Source organism: Natator depressus, chromosome 8, assembly GCF_965152275.1.
Source record: "Natator depressus isolate rNatDep1 chromosome 8, rNatDep2.hap1, whole genome shotgun sequence".
Classification (NCBI taxonomy): domain Eukaryota; kingdom Metazoa; phylum Chordata; order Testudines; family Cheloniidae; genus Natator; species Natator depressus.
The window spans coordinates 82,059,640-82,075,846 of record NC_134241.1 but is presented as its reverse complement, the minus strand read 5'-3'; the positions used below and the strand labels follow the sequence as shown (position 1 = coordinate 82,075,846).

The window sequence follows — 16,207 nt, the reverse complement described above, 5'->3', positions numbered from 1 at the left end:
GTGTAGCCTCTGGATTGCTGGGTCAACCCCAATATTTAAGGAATTATTTTGATGATGTGCTTAAGTTTTTAAATGGAAGAACTATATTTTTTTTCTTTTAAAATGCCACCATGTGCAAAGATTCAACAGGTGTGGTATAAAACATCTGTTACATAAGAAACCAAAGATATATTAGACACTGTGATGCTAATACCCATGTCTTTGTGTATACCTGAAATCTAAGTCCCAGTCTTGCTTCTAGAGGCAGAATCAAGTATATATTTCTGTTTTCAGAGTGAGTATACGTATTCTAATGCAATAATATAGAGATGTATATATCTTTTTAAAATTTCATGTGTGTTATAAGAGTACATTCTCAAAATTCAGGGCTTAACTACGTAGCCCTCCATTAAAATCAGTGGGATTCATACAGCTAAAGTCCAACAAAACTCAGTTTATTCCGTCATATTTATTACTGATTCATTCCTTTAAAAAATGGTAAAGTATAGCTAAGATGCTTGGCAGACAGTAGCCAGTGGCACAAAAATCATGATCACATATGTATTTTGTTTTAATAAATCTTACATTCTGTCTAATCCAATCTATCAAACAATTTCTCTCCATCTGTTTCAACTTTCTTTTCCTTATCTTTACTTCTTCTTTATCTTCACAAAGATTCTGCTTTCTTCATCTAAACCTGTCCAAAAATCCTATGTGCCCAAACTTCACAAGGGTGATGTAAAGGATAAATTTGAAGCTATGCAGAAAGCAAGGGAAGAAAGAAATCAAAGGAGGTCTAGAGATGAAAAGCAAAGAAGAAAAGAACAGTATGTTAGAGAGAGAGAATGGAACAGGAGAAAGCAGGAGGTTATTTTCTTTGCAAATATTTTTCATATTTTTTTAATATTCACTTGATCATAAGAATTTAAAAAAATATTTTTGGAACTTTTCATTGTAATTCAAATAAGTGGTCTCAACATCTAGTAGATAAACTATATTTGAACGCTTTATATGATAATATTGAAATTTTGTTTTCTAATGCTTAAAGACAGTTCAGTTCTAGTTTCCCTTTTTAATCAACTAGATGAAAGAACTACTTGCTTCTGATGAAGAAGAAGAAACAAAGTCTTCTAAAATAGAAAAAGCTTATGTTCCAAAGCTGACAGGTAAGAGACTCAGTTTAAAAGTCCATGTAATATGACAGTTGAAGATTAGATCAAATTATTGAGTTTTGTATTTCACATTCATAGGAACTGTTAAAGGCAAGTTTGCAGAAATGGAGAAGCAGAGACAAGAAGAAGAAAGAAAAAGAATGGAGGAGGAAAGAAAGCGCAGAATTGAACAAGATATGATTGAGAAAAAGAAAATTCAGAGAGAACTGGCAAAAAAAGCCCAGGAGGTATATTTATCTTGTTCTGAATACTAAGTACATATCAAATAGTCAACATTTTTTATTTTGTATGATTTTTTTCTAAGAGTTCAGCAGGAGGATTTGGTCTTAGTTTCTTGAAAGTAGGTGAATGGACTGTCGTCTACGAGGGAGATGAGTGTGGTGGAGGAGTTTTTGGGGTGTGTGGAGGGTTATCACTCTTGTCAAACACTGAGCTTGAGTTATAGCTGAATCCAGGCATTGATGAAAACAGAAAGTGGGAGAGGGAATGAACCAAACACAGATTTTAGTATCATATGCTTGGAAGTGATTCAAGGCTAAGTTGACTAAGTAAATTTTAAAACATTTGTTGTTACATACACACATTTTAGACAAGAGATGCTGATTTATGTTCAAGTTTATTACTGAAAATAGGTGTTTGTAAGAAGCACAGTTGTAGACAAATTGTCCACTAAAGACTACTTAAAAGTGATGTTTCAATCAGTATTTTATTCTTTTGTCACTGTACAGATCACTTCTGTTAGATATATAAATGAGTAGCTTCAATTCTTGCCAATGCCTACAAGCCTAATTTTATCTTTTTGATAAACTCTGAATTGGAGTATGTCCCCTCCTTCTGTAGTTCTTTCACGGAAGCAATTACCTATGCGAGTAAGAGTCTCAATGTCATAGTCCAGGACCATGAACAAATAGGTTGCTTAACCAAAAATATTAGCACTTAATCTTTTCCCTCCACACAGAAGAGGAAAGAGAACTCTTATTAGGGATAAATATCCAACAAAGATTGAGCTAGTCATGTCCTACTGGGAGTAACATTACTAAGTTTTGAGCATTCTGCTGAAAGTTTAGCTCATAATCTCTTTCAGTACCTGTTCTAGAGTTTATTTACTTCGAAAGGTAGGAGTACAGTATGTAAATTTGTACTCAGGAAGGAAGTTATACTCATTTCAGACAATAAAAATATATAGAAACTAATGTCAAGAATACGAATATAGGAAAGAGGGCTTTCTCACTAGGCTAAGTCTCAAGGGAAGGACAAAGTCACTTTGATATGAAATTAGATGACAGATTTTCTTTAGCTTCTCTTGCACAATTATGGAATGCATGTGGAAACAAATCTGTATCTATGTGTATTTACTAGTTTATCACTAAGAAGCTAAATAAGATTATTATGCTATACCCAGGGTTTCAATTCTGTTTCCAGGATTACATTGCTAGTAAAGTAAGCCTTTATCTAGTAAGCCACAAGAACTGTTCCAACATTAATGCTGCTGTAGGTTAAAACATGACATACTACCTAGGCATTAAAATGTGATGTCAGGTAAAACTCATATAGCTATCAAAAAGTATTCAGAATGGTATCCCTCTTTTCCCTTCCACCCCAAAGATACATAAAAACTTAAATGCAACATACATTTGCACAAGTTAATTTTCCATTTTATATTTGAAAATCTAAGGCAAAGAACAAAAGTAACATAATTATGTGAAATTCTCATTTAATAGATTGATGACATAAACAATACAGGAACTGAATCAGCAGCAGAGGTAATTGGACTTTTTTTTTTTTTCAAAGAAACATTCACCTAATTTTTTATTCACTGCTTTATTATTTTAATAGGGATTGGGTAAATAAACAATACACTTAATTTTTCATGGAAATTCTGTAACAAGGCTAAAAAAGCCTGAGAAAATGTCTTAGCCACAAAATATATTGCCATCTATCTATATGAGGCCAATTTATTCTAGCTTTAAAACAGGTTTAAAGGTAAATGACTTACCAACCATTAAAGTCAGAATAAAAAAATAACTAAGGCTTACATTTTCAAAGGGATTCTGTTGCTCATAGGACATGGGCCTCTAAATGCACTAGTGGCTTTGAAAATCTAACCTTAAAAGCTCTTTGCCTTTTTTAATCTTGAAATTAAAGAGGGATAGTGTCAAGGTTTTTTTTTAATGTTACAGTACATTCAAGATTTTTAGATTTGTTTAAAAGAAAGAATGTTTATAATCGCTTTAACAATGTTTTGGTTTACTTTTTGCACTTCAGCTTGGAAAGTGTAGCTAGACTGGTTTGTTTGATCAGTTTAACACGCTGATTTACATGTGCTAGCACAATGTTGTTGTCTATGAGGTTCCAGCATTGTAAGAGGACGTTTAATTTTTAAAAAAGCTAGACACCAAAACCCCATTTTTCACTAAGGTGTCAAAACAAAGTGTAATCATCACACTTCTACTGAAGTTTTCTTTTTTAAAATAAAATCTAAATTTTGGGTCTAATTTAATAGACAGTCTCTCTTTAATAAAAAGAAAAGGAGTACTTGTGGCACCTTAGCGATTAACACATTTATTTGAGTATAAGGTGCCACAAGTACTCCTTTTCTTTTTGCGAATACAGACTAACATGGCTGCTACTCTGAAATCTCTCTTTAATGGTGATATTTTGTGTAAATCCACATCATAGAAGATATTTTCGCACATGAATTTGTATTGGACAATAGCTCAAATCCACTTGAGACAGCAATAGATTCTATAAACAAAAGAAGCCTGTAAATGTTTGAGTTGTCAGTGTTGATCTAATCAGACATTTTGAAATGCTGCACAACTTCTGTCACTTAAAAAAATTATTAAGGACTCAGTCCTAGATATCATGGAGATTGAACATACAAATACACGTAATAGATCCCAGACTTCTGCCGAAGTAAGACTGAAGGGACTGGCAGTTACTTCACATGCTGTTTTTTAAACCACATATTTGTTTCTGGAGAAAGAGAGAGTGTGGAAGCAAATTCTTTATTAGCTTGTTTCCAAATGGAGCATAGCACCTTAAAACTTAGGTGCATTTACAATTATGTCAGCAAAATTTCAGCAGCTTTTTTCCAATCAGCCATGAATAGTTGTGGATAAGTTCAACTGTCAATGAAGATACTGTACAAGTTCGATGAACGCTTGCCACCAGTCGCATTTCAATTTAAAATAGAATTCTCTTGATGCTCTTCTGTTGTCAGAAGAAAACTAATGGCTGTCAGTAGTACTGGAAAATGAGTTTTGCTCTGGTCCCTACTTTTAGTCTCAGTATAACTATATTGGCAATTTTGAGAAGCACAGGTAACAGTGGCAGTTGCATGTGGAAAGACGACTCCAAAAAGTCAATATTTATGGAAACAAATTTATTATTAACAACAGGAAGGTGATGATTCGCTGCTGGTGACAGTAGTGCCTGTCAAACCTAACAAAACACCTGGAAAGATTAAAATACATTTTGAAGACCCAGGAGATGAGAGAGAACAACAAGAAAAAAGAAAGCAAGAAGAAGAAAAGAGGACAAGATATGAGGAACAAAAACGATCCCTCAAGGAAGCCAAGTGTCTTTCATTTGTCATGGTAAACAAATCATGAGAAATACTTGGGAAACACACGTTTGATATTTAAACTGTATTTAACTTTCATTTTTGTTATCTAGGATGAAGATGAAGGCAGTGAAACAAATGAACCTCTATCTCCTGGGAAACTGAAATTAACATTTGAAGAACTGGAAAAACAAAGACAAGAAAATCAAAGAAAGCAAGCAGAGGAGGAGGCAAGACAACGTTTGGAAGAGGAAAAACGTGCTTTTGAAGAAGCTAGACAACAAATGGTAAATAGATGCATTATTCATTTCTAGTTATGGATGCTTGCTTGTGTAGAAAATACACTACATTCCTTCATGTATCTGTTTTTTTTTTTTTTTACGTCTGAATTGTTTCAAACTGTTAATCTCATGATGATTCTCAATTTTTAACAGTTGAGATGGAGACCTGACAGCATCATCAGTTTCAAAAATACTTTCTGCCCTAGATATTGTTCTAGATCAGTAGTTTTCAAACTTTTTTTCTGGCGACCCGGTTGAAGAAAGTTGTTGATGCCCGCGACCCAACAGATGGGGTGTGGGAGAGGGCTCACGGCTGGGGCAGGGGCTTGGGGTGCAGGCTTACATCCGGAGGCTCCTGGTCAGCAGTGCAGCTGGGGTGCAGAGGCAGGCTTCCCAACTGTCCTGGCACCGCGAACCACGTTGCTCCCCAGAAGTGTCTAGAAGGTCCGGCTCCTAGGCAGACACACGCAAGCAGCTCCGTGTGGCTCTTGCCCGCAGACACCACTCCCCCTTCCCCCAGCTCCCATTGGCTGGGAACCGGCCAATGGGATGCAGAGCTGGTGCTCGGGGCAGGGGCAGCGCACAGAGCCCCTTGGCTCCCCTGTCTATGAGCCGGACCTGCTGGCCGCTTCCGGGGTGCAGCGCAGTGTCAGAACAGGTAGGGACTACTAGTTTTTACTGGCTGGCTGCCAGTTTTTACTGGCTGAGCAAATTGACCCAGTGCTTTGCATTCCACGACCAACTACTGGCTCGCGACCCGAACTTTGAAAATCACTGTCCTAGATAGGGTTCAGAGTAGCAGCCGTGTTAGTTTGTATTCACAAAAAGAAAAGGAGTACTTGTGGCACCTTAGGGTTAGTCTCTAAGGTGCCACAAGTACTCCTTGTCTTTGTTCTAGATAGTCATTCATTTAAGTCTTGGCATAGTTATTTAAACAAGCCACTGGTATTAGTGAAGCTTCTTTTTCTTAAAAGCATGGTATCAGTCATATTCATTCTTACAAAATGTAGCAGCATCATAGGATACTCCAGTTCCATGTGTCAGTATGTTTTAATGTTTTTGGAACTGAAGCAATTGTATAAAAGTATGAACAGATTTTATTCTGTTCTTAAAGTGACTCCAGTTCTTAGTTTTCAATTAATTAAATATTGATTGAATTTAAACTACTCCAGATGAATTTACCACATTTGTGGGTATCAGTATCCTCCTAGTGGTTTTCAGTCACATGGCTAAACATTATTTAACAAACTGGAAGTTATCTAAGTTTTGTCTAACTTCAGTGTACTTTGAGCATTGCAATAACCAGTATTTTCACACATGAAAGCATTCCATGGCAATTGTCTGGAGCTATTTCTTATTCATCTCTTTTGTTTATCTACCATGTTTATATTCATCACTGAGGATTTCTCTCTGGAGTAGGAGAGAGAGGAGGAGGGGAAGGTTGGATCAGTCCTTTTCTTTATAGAGGGTTTAAATACTACACTCTAGATTAAGACTTGAAGAGATTTAGCCTAACATGTTGTCAGAAATAGAAAAAAACAATCCTGTTCTCCTTCCCCCCAACTCCTGCCTGATATGTCTCCATAATATAGCCTTTGCCCTAAAGAGTTTTGTAAGCTAGGATGATCTAAGATTCAGTAGACCTCTGTATAAATTAGGTACTCTGTTTTATAGCAATAACAATTGTTTAATTAGAGTATTTGCGTCAGGTACATTGGATAGTTTAGCTACATTTACCATTTTCTTAATGATTTGCAACAAAATGAGACTACCTTTAGAGAATTCTGTATTTAAAAATAGATTTTACTTCTGTGCACTCAGATGACTATTTATGCCATTGTTCTCCCACGTAGAAGGTATGCACCAGTATTTGCACTTGTGAATGGGAATTTTATTTCAGTGCACCATGCAAGATTTTATTTCTAGGAATTTAATAGACCACACACTTTTGGTAACTAAAAAAAATTTGATTATCGAGACTGTTCCTGGGCAGATTGTAACCATCTTGCACTTGATGTGGTGTTTTTATAGCAACATTTTTAAAGATCCTGATTCAGCACAAAATTGTGGAAACACAGGCGCTCAGAAAATTGAAACCCTGAAAATTTCCAAAACAAAATTTTTTGGAGCCCAGCATCAGAATGCCTCCGATCTTGAGTGTGGGTCTAGGGTCAAAATCCATATCTGATCTTGAATCCAAATTCTGTAGCTTAGGTCCATATCTGTTTTCCCGGTGCTTAACCTTTCCTCTTACTAACAACCCTGAACACCACAGCTCTCCAACATTATAGTGTATTCTTCGTTTAGAAAGCCACAGTGGTCATCCTAAACAATACTTTGTTCCACCCCCCTCACCCACATTTTGAAATACATAGTTTCAGTATAAAGGTGACATTTGCAATTTTTTTTTTTCAAAAAAAAAGCTCTTATGGTGTTTCCCTTTTTACACACCCAACTTTGGTTGGTTGGTTATAAATTACCATTTTCCTCCCAATCACTTGCCTTTGTTGGTTGTACCTTTGCAGAGTTTTCTAAAGGGGATAATTCAATTATTTCCTTCCATTTTTTCTCTTTCCATAGATATTCATTAATTTAATCATTCTGAAAAGCTGATGTCCTATAATTTTCTCAACTCTGTGAGCAACAGCTCGATACCATAATGCTTAGAATGTGCAGCAAACTCGAGCAGCGATGCCATCATAGCTCATGGATTCACTCTCTCCGTAGACATACAGCAGTTGAAGGAATATTCATTCCTAGTTGCTTGCTTTCATTCTTAGTTGCAGTTTGCAAATCCCAGCCTTCTCTTTGCAGACAGTGTCTAATGGAGAAGGGCAACAATTAAGATATTGAAGCACCTCATGTCGGTTCTTCAGAGATGTTTCATTTTCTGGAGGAGGAACAGAAGCACCATTGTCAATCTGGGTCAAAAATAAAATGATAATATATAGTAATAGTTTATTTATAAAAATTCACAGTCCGCTACTATATTATTTTGTAACAAATCAGCACTGAGGGAAAGCACCTCACATGCAAATAGGTTTCAGAGTAACAGCCGTGTTAGTCTGTATTCGCAAAAAGAAAAGGAGTACTTGTGGCACCTTAGAGACTAACCAATTTATTTGAGCATAAGCTTTCGTGAGCTACAGCTCACTTCATCGGATGCATACTGTGGAAACAGTATGCATCCGATGAAGTGAGCTGTAGCTCACGAAAGCTTATGCTCAGATAAATTGGTTAGTCTCTAAGGTGCCACAAGTACTCCTTTTCTTTTTGCACATGCAAATAGAGAGTCCAATGCATTTACATAATATTTCTACTACAAATGAAAGTCTATTAATTTCACATATCTGCAAAGGAACCTGACAGCATAATTCAAGATTCAGAGAGATGTTTTATTACTCAGATTTTCAGGATTGTTACCCCCTTTGAGGCCTGTTTAGGTATGTCAAAATGATCCAGCCCTTAAAAGTATAAATCAAAGATGATTTTGGCTATTTAGTTCACCCTCTGCTTGTGTAATATTATTCTTGATTTATAAGCGTGTAGTGTTAAACTATTCCTCAGAGAGAATTTGAAAAGTTATCCAGATTGTGCCTAAGTATCTAAAACTTTAAAGTATTCGGTGTGTGGGCTTTGAGATAGACTGCAGTTTTTACATTTCCTAGAGGGATCTTTTCTTTCTTCCCACTGGCCCAAAAAGAGTAAAAACATTTAATTTTTTTTTCTAAAGGTAAACGAAGAGGAAGAAGATAAAGAAAATGAAAATTCTATTAAAGAATTCCGTCCTGGTAAACTCAAGCTCAGCTTTGAGGAGTTAGAAAGACAGAGGAGAGAGGAAGAAAAGAGGAAAGCAGAAGAAGAAGCCAGAAGACGCATAGAAGAGGAGAAAAGGGCATTTGCTGAAGCAAGGAAGAGTATGGTAAGACATTTTGCTTAGCATTTAAGAGATTTTTCAGATCTGAATTCTGCCAGTAGGGTGCACTTCTGGAAATGGCATGAGATCATATCCACCTATTCAGTAGCATACATTTCAGCTGCTTCTTTAACCCAAATAGTTATCAGAGAATGGACCATCTGGGTAGTTAAACTCAAGTTAGTAAAATAATAAACTCGTAGCTGCCTTAGGAAACATTCCTAATCATTTAAAATTACATCAAAAGTTACTGCTTGTAACCAGTAAACAGTATTACACTGTACTTGAAAACTTAAAAGAAAAACAAAGAATCACAAAGAAAAATTATTTTTTTTCCTGGGGAATTTCTCTCCTACATCCTCAGTTTATATTGCCATCTTCAAGACCACACACCAGTCATGATCCAACTGGCTGAAAACAAATATGCATCAATGTCTCTCCTTAACTAGGAAAATTCACCAAGTTCTGCCCTCATTTATATCTATGGCACCTCAATGAACAACGTGGGACAGAACTTGGCTTCCATAATCTTTTTAGTATGATGATTCACAAGCCAAGAAACAAAACAAAAAACAAAATTAACAAATCAGGTTGAGGTTGCAAAGCTTGCAAGTTAGTTTAAGTTAAAAAGGGGGGAGAAAAATGATCCAACTTTGATCTGGACAATATTGAGCAATCATAGATCCCCATGATTATTATTTTATTTTATTTTTATTATTTTAAAGAAATTACTCTAATGTAGAATGACACTCAGAAATGTCAAGTGTTTTTAGTTTTCACCCAGGAAGCTTTCTTTATGCTACTCCTCTGGGGAGGGCAGTACAGGAGGCTTTAAGTTGTTGTACCAATAAATTAAAAACCAGCAGGATCTTATTAAAGGGAAAAAGGCAAAATACCACATTTATTGTGAATACAGAAAGAATCATAGTCTACAGCTGTAACATTCCATTCAATCTCATCTTTATTCACTCATTCATTCATACACACACACACAGGTTCTGCAAGGTTGTTATCATAGTAAGCAGTTAGTTATAGCTATAACATTCCATTCAATCTCATATTTATTCACACATTCACACATTCATTCACACACACACACACACACACACACACAGGTTCTGCAAGGTTGTCATCATAGTTACCAGCCTTAGAGTTGCTCATGCCAAGCCACTGGCCAGGTGGCCTGGACATGAGGAGGGAGCAGGGCCTTGTCAGATGCTCATCTGATGCTCCTGGAAGTTGGTTTGCAGAATCAGACCCCAAAGTTCTCACTTTTTAAGAGTCTATTTTTATAGGAATTTCTTCCTATGCCAGTCTATGGGAATTGCTTCATCATGCTGTTGCTGAATCAATCAGCAGATAGCACATTCCTGACGGATCCAAGAAGTTATCTTGTTCTTTGGTTCTCCCATTCTTGAGGCTGTTGGGTGGATTCCAGTCTGCCCTCCGGGGGTCCTCTGGTTATTTCCACTTGACGCCTTCTTCAGCCGATGGACACTGGATTCTTAGGCTGGCACCTCCCTGATCATTCAGTTATTATCCACACCAAGCATCCATCCACATACATCCTCTATCTCTATTTTAATCACAATTGTTAATACAACAAAAGGGCGGGGAGTCTCTGGGTGCTGTTTCTGTTGTTAGAGTATTGCTTTGAGTCTCTGTGAATTGCTTTGAGAACAGACTCTGTCTTAGAATGTACTAACGCAATTAGCAGCTTGCAAGTTTCACACATAGAGGGAGAGAAACAGTACCAAAACCCAAGAGACCTCTTAATTAGTAATACCCTGGAATTTAAACTATGGGGAATCAAACTCATTTGTGATTTTAATACAGAACTTCTTTAATATGATCCAACAAAGTCACTTAAAAAAAATTTTTTTTTTTGCAAACTAGACCATATTGGACTTGTATGCAGATAAAAATATCCAGAGTTATTGTAAAAGATTACAAAAATTGTAACCCAGAGCTTCAGAAGGGATATAAGCCTTCGTACTTCTTGGTATAAGCAGGGCCGGCTCTAGGCACCAGCAAAACAAGCAGGTGCTTGGTGCGGCACATTTCTAGGGGCGGCGTTCCGGTGCCGGCCATGCTGCCCCTAGAAATGTGTCCCCGCCACCCCAGCTTGTCTCCGCTCCACCTCCACCTGCTCCCCTGAGTGCACCACCGCCGCTCGGCTTCTCCCTCCCAGGCTTGCTGCGCGCGGAACAGCTGTTTCACGTGACAAGCCTGGGAGGGAGAGAGGAGAAGCCGAGCGGCGGTGAGCTCGGGGGAGGCAGCGGTGGTGGGGCAGGGAGCAGTTCCTCTACCCCCCCATTACTTCCTGCGCTCCCCCCAACCCTCGCTCACCTCCACTCTGCCTGCTCCCCTGAGCGCGCTGCCTCTCCTTCGCCTGAGAGGGAGGGGGGAGAAGTGGAGCAGCGGCGTGTTCAGGGGGCAGGTGGAGCGGAGGTGAGCTAGGGCGGGGCGTTGCGGGGGGGAGCTGCACAAAGCAATGGCGGGGGGGGGAAATGTGGCACGCCCGGGGGAGGAGGCGGGGCCGGGGATTTGGGGAAGGGGTTGGGAAGGGGCGGAGTTGGGACGGAGCCGGGGGGGGGGGGGGCACGGAAAAAAAGTGGCGGCGGACAAAAATTTTTTTGCTTGGGGTAGTAAAAATCCTAGAGCCGGCCCTGTGTATAAGCAACCTCTGACTGAGGTGAGGAACAAAGTTCTGTGTTAGCAGCATATTCCATAATAGCTTCATGTGGAGCATCTTACACCTTCTTCTGAAGCAGTTGCTATTGGGCCGTTGTGGGGAACAAGATACTGGAAGAGATGTAACACTGTCTGGTCCAGCATGGGAATTTCATGTTCTCAAATACAGCCTTAATGAGACAACTGTCAGACACCAACAATGCAAATTGTTTCATTCAAAATTCAAAGCAACATCTCAGTGAATTAGGCCATGCACATTAGCATTAACAGCTTTGGCAAGTACCATGTTTTGTTAGATAGACCAGGGCCCTACATCACCATAAGACAACCAGAGGAAATGTTAGGAAAATCCTAGTTTAGAAACTGTATGTGGTGCTACTGCTTCCGCAGGAATGTAGACAGGGCCTGTAATCGGTCTGCAGCTCTAGGAAGAGACAAAACTGAGACGTTAAACCAGCAGATACAACAGATGAACTATGAATAGGGCAACAATGCGGTCATGATTTTTAAGAAAAGTCAGGTGGTGGTGAAGAGGGCGGTTGCAGCCACTGCTTTGTAAAATCTCTTCTCTGTTGTAATACGAGCTAGAACAGAGCGTGTTGCGTTGCGAAGAAAACAGCGTGTCTGCCTACACTTCCTGCTTTTTACTCGCTCCAGCAATAGCAATGAGGTCATCAAAACTTCCTTCCCATGGGACAAGCAGGTGTCCCTATTACAGTAATATCAATACTACATGTTTGGCAGTAGGAGGAAGGATCTGAAAATTGCAATCTCTCTCAGCACCTCTCCCCCAAATATTTTTCTGATAGTTTAAAATTACCTTGGAAACTAGATGTTCCTTAAGGGTTTTTTTTCCAGTATGAGTCTGAACAATTACAAAATAACAAAACCCCCTCACCATTAGTAAATTAAGTTTAATTCCATAAGATATAACATAAATGACGTGACTGCATAGCAATAACCAGAGACATTTAAGATGTTTAGGATCCTAAATTAACAGAATACATAGAAAGGCAAAGTTCCTAAAAATTATCTTACAAGAGAGTTGGAAAGTTATTTCCTCTCATCATTCTGGCGTGAATTCAAGATTCCCCAAGAAAAGGAGATGACATTAAAAAAACCTAAAGCAGCAGTGCAGGAGGGAGATTGACTTCTTATAGTGTTTAAAGTATTTGTGTAGTCATCAACTCTTTAGGAGAAACAGAAACTAAAAATTAGGTCTTGATAGGTTAATCTGTCTTTTCCTAATAGGTTTCATACATTCTCCTGCAGATCTGTTCCACATTCTTCCCTAACAGCTGGCTCCCATTCCTTTGCTCAGATGGAATTTCTCCTCCACCCCATATTATTGAAGCAATATTTTAGTTTAAAAAAAAAAAAAAAAAGCAGCTTTATTTTAAAGCTTTTGTCACCATCAAGTTAGTCACCGTCAGCCTGGAACATTCATCTTGGATCACTATCATTTTCTTTCAACTAAATTAGACTAGTAGAGGGATGCTCTATACAGAGGGATCAAAACACGTTCTCCCTCACATATCAGTCACATTACAGGTGCAGTGATATTTACCTCCACCATACTGCACAGTATGGAGATTGCAAAATATAAATATTCCCCAGTTCTGTATTTACAGAAGAGGTAAGGATGGCATGGGCTCATGTAGCCATACAAACAGGACAGCTGGTATACTAAACACATTGGGCTGAAGTCAGACCTAGTGCAATTCCACTTTTCATGTGGCTTTCACCAGGGATACAGTTGGCCCATTGTCTTCTCGTGAGTATGTGCATCTCCATTAAATTGGCAATCAGGGTGCTTCTTCAGAGCTGCAGTTAGCACACTTCTCACTTCTACACATGCACAGTCCATTGACTGATTTCTCATCTGTGCAACTTCTGTTCATTTAGCTTCCCCGAGTCTTTCTGAAGTGGTGAAGAGATGAACTAATGCATTGCCAGCAAAAGGCTCCCACATTTCTTCTCCGGTTTAGATGTGGTTACCTTCTTTCAACGTGTAGATGTGCCATACAGTCATGTTTCATATTCATTATTAAGTGAAATGATAGATACTTTGAGATTGTCTGTTTATTGCTTGGTCTTTGCCTCCACCTTGTGCAGATGCAATTCATCTCAACTGACATAAGCTTGCCCAATGCAAGAGAATTGAAGAGCTGGGAGTGGCAGGAGCAGCTGAGCTGCTCATAGGGCAGTACAGTAACTCCTCGCTTAACGTTGTACTTATGCTCCTGAAAAATTCAACTTTAAGCGAAACGATGTTAAGCGAATCCAATTTCCCCATAAGAGTTAATGTAAATAGAGGGGGTTAGGTTCCAGGGAAATTTTTTTTGCCAGGCAGAAGACATATATAATATATATATATATATACACACACACACACACAGAGTATAAGTTTTAAACAAACAATCCTGTACACAGCAATGATGATTGTGAAGCCTGGTTGAGGTGGTGGAGTCAGAGGGTGGAAGAGGGTGAGATATTTCCCAGGGAATGCCTTACTGCTAAATGATGAACTAGCACTCAGCTGAGCCCTCAAGGGTTAACAAATTGTTGTTAATGTAGCCTCACACACTACAAGGCAGCACAAATGGTTGGAGAGGAGACAGCATGGCAGAGACAGAGACACACACCGTGTGTGAGAGAGGCGCATTGCCCCTTTAAGTACGACGACACCACTCTAACGACATTGCCTTTTTAAGTAGATCAGCAAGTTGAGACAGCAACTGCTGCCAGCAAGCTCTCTCCGTCCTGAGCCCTGTCATGTCTCTCCCCCACCCCATGGAAATGGGGTCAGCTGGGGGCAGGAGCAGGGGGAAAGGGAACACCATGACATTAGCCCCCCTCTTCCCCACCCCCACCCCGTACAGCAAGCAGGAGGCTCCGGGAGCAGCTCCACGGCAGAGGGCAGGAGCAGCACATGGCAGTGGGGGGAGAGACAGCTGAACTGCCGGCAATTGATAGCCTGCTGGGCGGCTGCCACACAGGGAACATAGGGGAGCGGGGAGCTAATGGGGGGGGCTGCCGGTCCACCCTGGTTCCAAGCCCCCACTAGCTCACTGCAACGGGCTGCTCTTCCTGCAAGCAGTGGATAAAGCAGGCAGCTGCCAAACAACGTTATAACGGAGCATTGCACAACTTTAAAAGAGCATGTTCCCTAATTGATCAGCAACGTAACAATGAAACAATGTTAACTGGGACGACTTTAAGTGAGGAGTTACTGTATTAGAGGATGTCTTTAACAGACAGCAACAGCAGATAAGGGAGGGGCAAGAAAAGTCCTGAAAGAGTCGCGGGTAAAATGAGGAGGTAGGGACAAAGTAGCGCAACAAGACAAAACAGGTATGATTCCTGCAACAGTTAAAAGTACCAGATTCTACAGTGATGAGAACCATATGAATATAGGCATGGCTAGAAAGATGACCTAACAAAATAAGCAAAAAATGCACAAATCCATTTTTTAGTTTATGATGAGGCTGAAAGGTTCATTTTATAAAACAAAGATTTATGTTTCTGCTTGCTTTTAAACTTTTGATTTTGGTGGAGCTGGGTCTAAGACATTATTTGTGCTTACACACCTTAAGGAAGGAAAGGTATTGGAATCTTTAACAAAGTCATACAACCTTACACTCGTGTCCATTAGGCTTTGGAAGCAAATAGTGTTAAAAGCCACACAGATGTTCAGCTTTGTCTCTTTGGATGTCAACTCTAATCCCACTAATTCTCTAATCACCAGTCTTCCAGGATAGACAAAATTTTAATTTATAGTGTCAAAATATCAAGCAAATTTTCTTTTTGAACAGAAACCTTAACCTTTCATGCCATCCTAACATATAAAAAAGCTTTTAAAAAGGCCATAAGGAATTTTTTTCCTCCCTGTGTATGTCACTAAGGAATTTGGAAGGGGTGAGGAAAGGAGCTAGAGGGGAAGGCAGAAAAGAAAATAGAGGATGAAGAGGTGAATTATAAAAGACCATCTGCACTGTTCAAAGTTACATGGGACAGGCTACCATAGTGTATGACCATTTTTATAAAATTGTGTCTAAGTTGTGTGTCACATCTCAAAACAGCTTATGAAACTGAATTAAATGTTTTATTACTTATTCCTTCAGATTTCTGAAGTGTAAACTTTAGTTACCCAGATCACAGAATAGGTGTCTATCTCAAATTAAACACAAAAAATAAGCAAAGGACTGTCCATAAAACTCTGTCCACCTCATCTTCCTCCCTCCTCAAAACTGCTTTGCTGCATGCTTGAAAGGTTAGAGAAGGGGTCGGCAACCTGCAGCACGTGTGCCAAAAGCGGCACGCAAGCCAATTTTTACTGGCATGCGGCTGCCGGCTGGGGTCCCGGCTGCCGCTCCCGCTCAGCCCGCTGCCGGCCTGGGTGAACGGAACCCCAGGCCGGCAGCAGGCTGAGCGGGACTGGCAGCCGGGACCCTGGCTGGCAAGAGCCGGCAGATGGAACCCAGACCGGCGGCGGGCTGACGCCGCCCGTCTGGGGTTCTGTCCACTGGTGGAGTGTATTAAATTTTTCCCTGTAGGAATGTGCTACTTGTGGAGCACCAGGACTGCCAGCCCTAAGTGG

The 16,207-nt window shown here is 39.6% G+C and overlaps 1 protein-coding gene and 1 long non-coding RNA gene across 10 annotated transcripts in view; one reads left to right on the top strand and one right to left on the bottom strand.

The window, feature by feature from the left end:
• Positions 1-16,207, top strand: part of NEXN (nexilin F-actin binding protein) — a 47,263-nt gene that overhangs the window by 17,679 nt on the left and 13,377 nt on the right. For 4 of the 9 annotated variants that reach the window (XM_074961468.1, XM_074961462.1, XM_074961465.1 and 1 more), the window contains exons 3-9: positions 655-846; positions 1,064-1,145; positions 1,230-1,378; positions 2,873-2,914; positions 4,553-4,750; positions 4,830-5,003; positions 8,731-8,919. In XM_074961468.1, the coding sequence (XP_074817569.1) occupies positions 655-846; positions 1,064-1,145; positions 1,230-1,378; positions 2,873-2,914; positions 4,553-4,750; positions 4,830-5,003; positions 8,731-8,919 (1,026 nt within the window). The remainder of the gene's footprint in view (positions 1-654; positions 847-1,063; positions 1,146-1,229; positions 1,379-2,872; positions 2,915-4,552; positions 4,751-4,829; positions 5,004-8,730; positions 8,920-16,207) is intronic. The other 5 variants (XM_074961466.1, XM_074961470.1, XM_074961467.1 and 2 more) reach the window with 3 other exon arrangements.
• On the bottom strand, positions 4,844-10,766 carry LOC141992417 (uncharacterized). The gene is made up of 2 exons (XR_012640593.1): positions 10,056-10,766; positions 4,844-7,887 (listed from the first exon to the last, which is right to left on the bottom strand). It is a non-coding gene; the product is annotated as an uncharacterized LOC141992417 (long non-coding RNA).